The sequence below is a fragment of the Primulina eburnea genome, chromosome 6 (assembly GCF_022965805.1).
Source record: "Primulina eburnea isolate SZY01 chromosome 6, ASM2296580v1, whole genome shotgun sequence".
NCBI classification, from domain to species: domain Eukaryota; kingdom Viridiplantae; phylum Streptophyta; class Magnoliopsida; order Lamiales; family Gesneriaceae; genus Primulina; species Primulina eburnea.
The window spans coordinates 5,042,102-5,044,595 of record NC_133106.1 but is presented as its reverse complement, the minus strand read 5'-3'; the positions used below and the strand labels follow the sequence as shown (position 1 = coordinate 5,044,595).

At 34.4% G+C, this 2,494-nt stretch overlaps 1 protein-coding gene across 1 annotated transcript; it reads left to right on the top strand.

Annotated features, from left to right (window-relative positions):
- LOC140833325 (probable glutathione S-transferase) lies at positions 1-985 on the top strand. Its single transcript, XM_073197702.1, has 2 exons — positions 1-343; positions 457-985. Exons 1-2 carry the CDS (start codon positions 32-34, stop codon positions 799-801), a joined length of 657 nt encoding a protein of 218 aa, XP_073053803.1. The 5' UTR covers positions 1-31; the 3' UTR covers positions 802-985.
- Positions 986-2,494: the final 1,509 nt, after the last annotated feature.

Below are 2,494 nucleotides of genomic sequence, written 5' to 3'. Positions count from 1 at the left end.
AGCAAAGTAGTACACATCTGTAATATTCGTGATGGCAGAAGTTAAGCTCCTTGGTTCTTGGCGCAGCCGATATAGCAGGAGAGTAGAATTGGCGCTGAAACTGAAAGGGGTAGAATATGAATTCATAGAAGAAGATCTAAGCAACAAGTCCCCTCTACTTCTTCAATCCAATCCAGTCCATAAAAAGATTCCTGTTCTGCTACATAATGGCAAGCCAATCGCCGAGTCATTGGTGATCCTTGAATACATCGATGAAACTTGGGAAAATGGCCCGCCCATCTTGCCGAAAAGTCCTTATGACAGAGCCGTGGCACGTTTCTGGGCTAGATTCTTGGATGAGAAGGTACTGATTTTCTTCTACAAGTTTCGTGAAGCAGAGTTTTCATTAGTTCTGATAATTTATTCAAAGTTTCTAAGGATTCATTATGACTGGTTAATTCCTTTTTCTTTTCCCAGTGCTTGCCAGCATTTAGCGCGGCTTGTTTGGGTTCAGGGGAGGAGCAAGTGAAAGCCAAGGAAGAAGCAGAGGAATCGCTTAAAGTTCTCGACAATGAACTGAAAGGCAAGAAATTCTTCGGGGGAGATGGCATTGGATTTGTCGATATTGTTGGCAATGTCATCGCCTATTGGTCTGTGATTATTCAGGAATTGGTGGGAATCGAATTAATAACCAAAGAGAAGTTTCCGAATCTTTGTGCATGGATTGACGAGTACGTCAACTCGAGCTTTGTTAAGGAGCATCTGCCTGATCGGGAGAAATTGGCCGATAGTTTACGGGCTCGGTTTCAAAAGACTAAGTGAGAGACATGTGTTTGCTGTATTTGCTATGGAGTGCAATGAATTAGCAAAGCTAGATCTGTGGTGGGATGTGATTGAGCCTTGAGGTTTTTGTTTTGAGGGAAGAAAAAATAAAGATACAACGTGTTATCGTGTGTTTGTATTCGGTACTATTTTCTAAACTTGAATACTAAATGGTTTTACATAACTTATTGATATTTAGATATATATTTTAATTTTATGGATAAGAATATACTGCCGTTACTTTTTTTTTACGCACTGAGTAAATTTTTGAGTTAACGTAATAGTCTGCAAACCATATTTTTTGTAAAATATTTTGAGTAGCGAGGTTGTCATGTGCAAAGATGCACTAATTTATGCAAAAAATGATAAAAATCTAACTTCTAAATATACGACAATTCTATTAAATTTGACCGTTCGTTATGATCTCTTATACAATTATAAAAAAAAAAACTAAAGAAAAACTATTGAAATTGAGAGATATATATAAAAAAAAAAAACTGAAGAAAAACTATTGAAATTGAGAGATAAACTCTTAACATGATCTATGTTTTCAATAAAATGTATGAATTTATAAAATATTAACACACACTTAATCAATATTGCTGAAATATGAAAGAATATGACTTGAACTACTGAAATCTAGAATAAAATTTATGAAAACAATTGACTAAAGCTATGAGAATTCTACAAAGTATTTGTGTGAGAGATTGTGTGTTTTATTTTCTGATGATACCTTCCTTTTCTTTTTTGTATTGTGCAGTTTTTTTGTGACACCCTGACCCGATACAATTAAAATACAGCGGAATTTAAAATTTTCTTTCAAACATGGAAGGAGTTTCAAAATACATTTTATAAAAGTGTTTACAAAATAACAACATGATCATTCCAATGACATAACAAAATACAAAATATCATTAGTGTGATCATGTTACAAAATGGTACAAAATAATCATCCTTCCAATCTTCGTATGCATATGACCCCCATCCACAGTCAACGTCCCGGTCCGTCGCTCTTATCTGCATCACATGAAATAACTGAAATGAGAATAAATCTCAGCAAGTGGAACTCTTACATAGCAATGATACATAGTATACACTGTAAAACATGGCTTTTAAATCATAAATACCATCGACTCTGAAACATGAATAACATAGCAATAACTGTAGCAATAGCAATGGCAATAGATAGCAAAACGATGGTATTTCTCTTTTCTATGGTTGGATTGATATCAATAGTATCTGTGACTGTGGTTGCCAATATCCCATCGATATAAATCGATAAATGTGAGGGGATAAAAGCCTATGGTCGATGATCATCTAATTGCATGCAATGCTATGGCTATGATTAATCAATCCAATAAAACATTTGAATTCTCAATAGCATTTAAGGCCGTCGTTTCGCAATCTCATAATATCTCTTGTATTCCCTTTTTAACAATAGTGAGACATCAATGCCTCCAATAGATAATCAATGAAATCAATACATAACAATGGATCAATGGAAGGGAATAACACTTTAAAACTTTTAAAACACAATACATATAATATCATGTGAGCACAAGGGATAAAATTCCACTTACAAACCAATAGAACACCTCCAACTATACTCTTGGTACACCACCTACAACAATAATCCATAAATAACACCAACATCAAGACTAAATCCAAGAGTCCATGCTAAATAATCCATAGA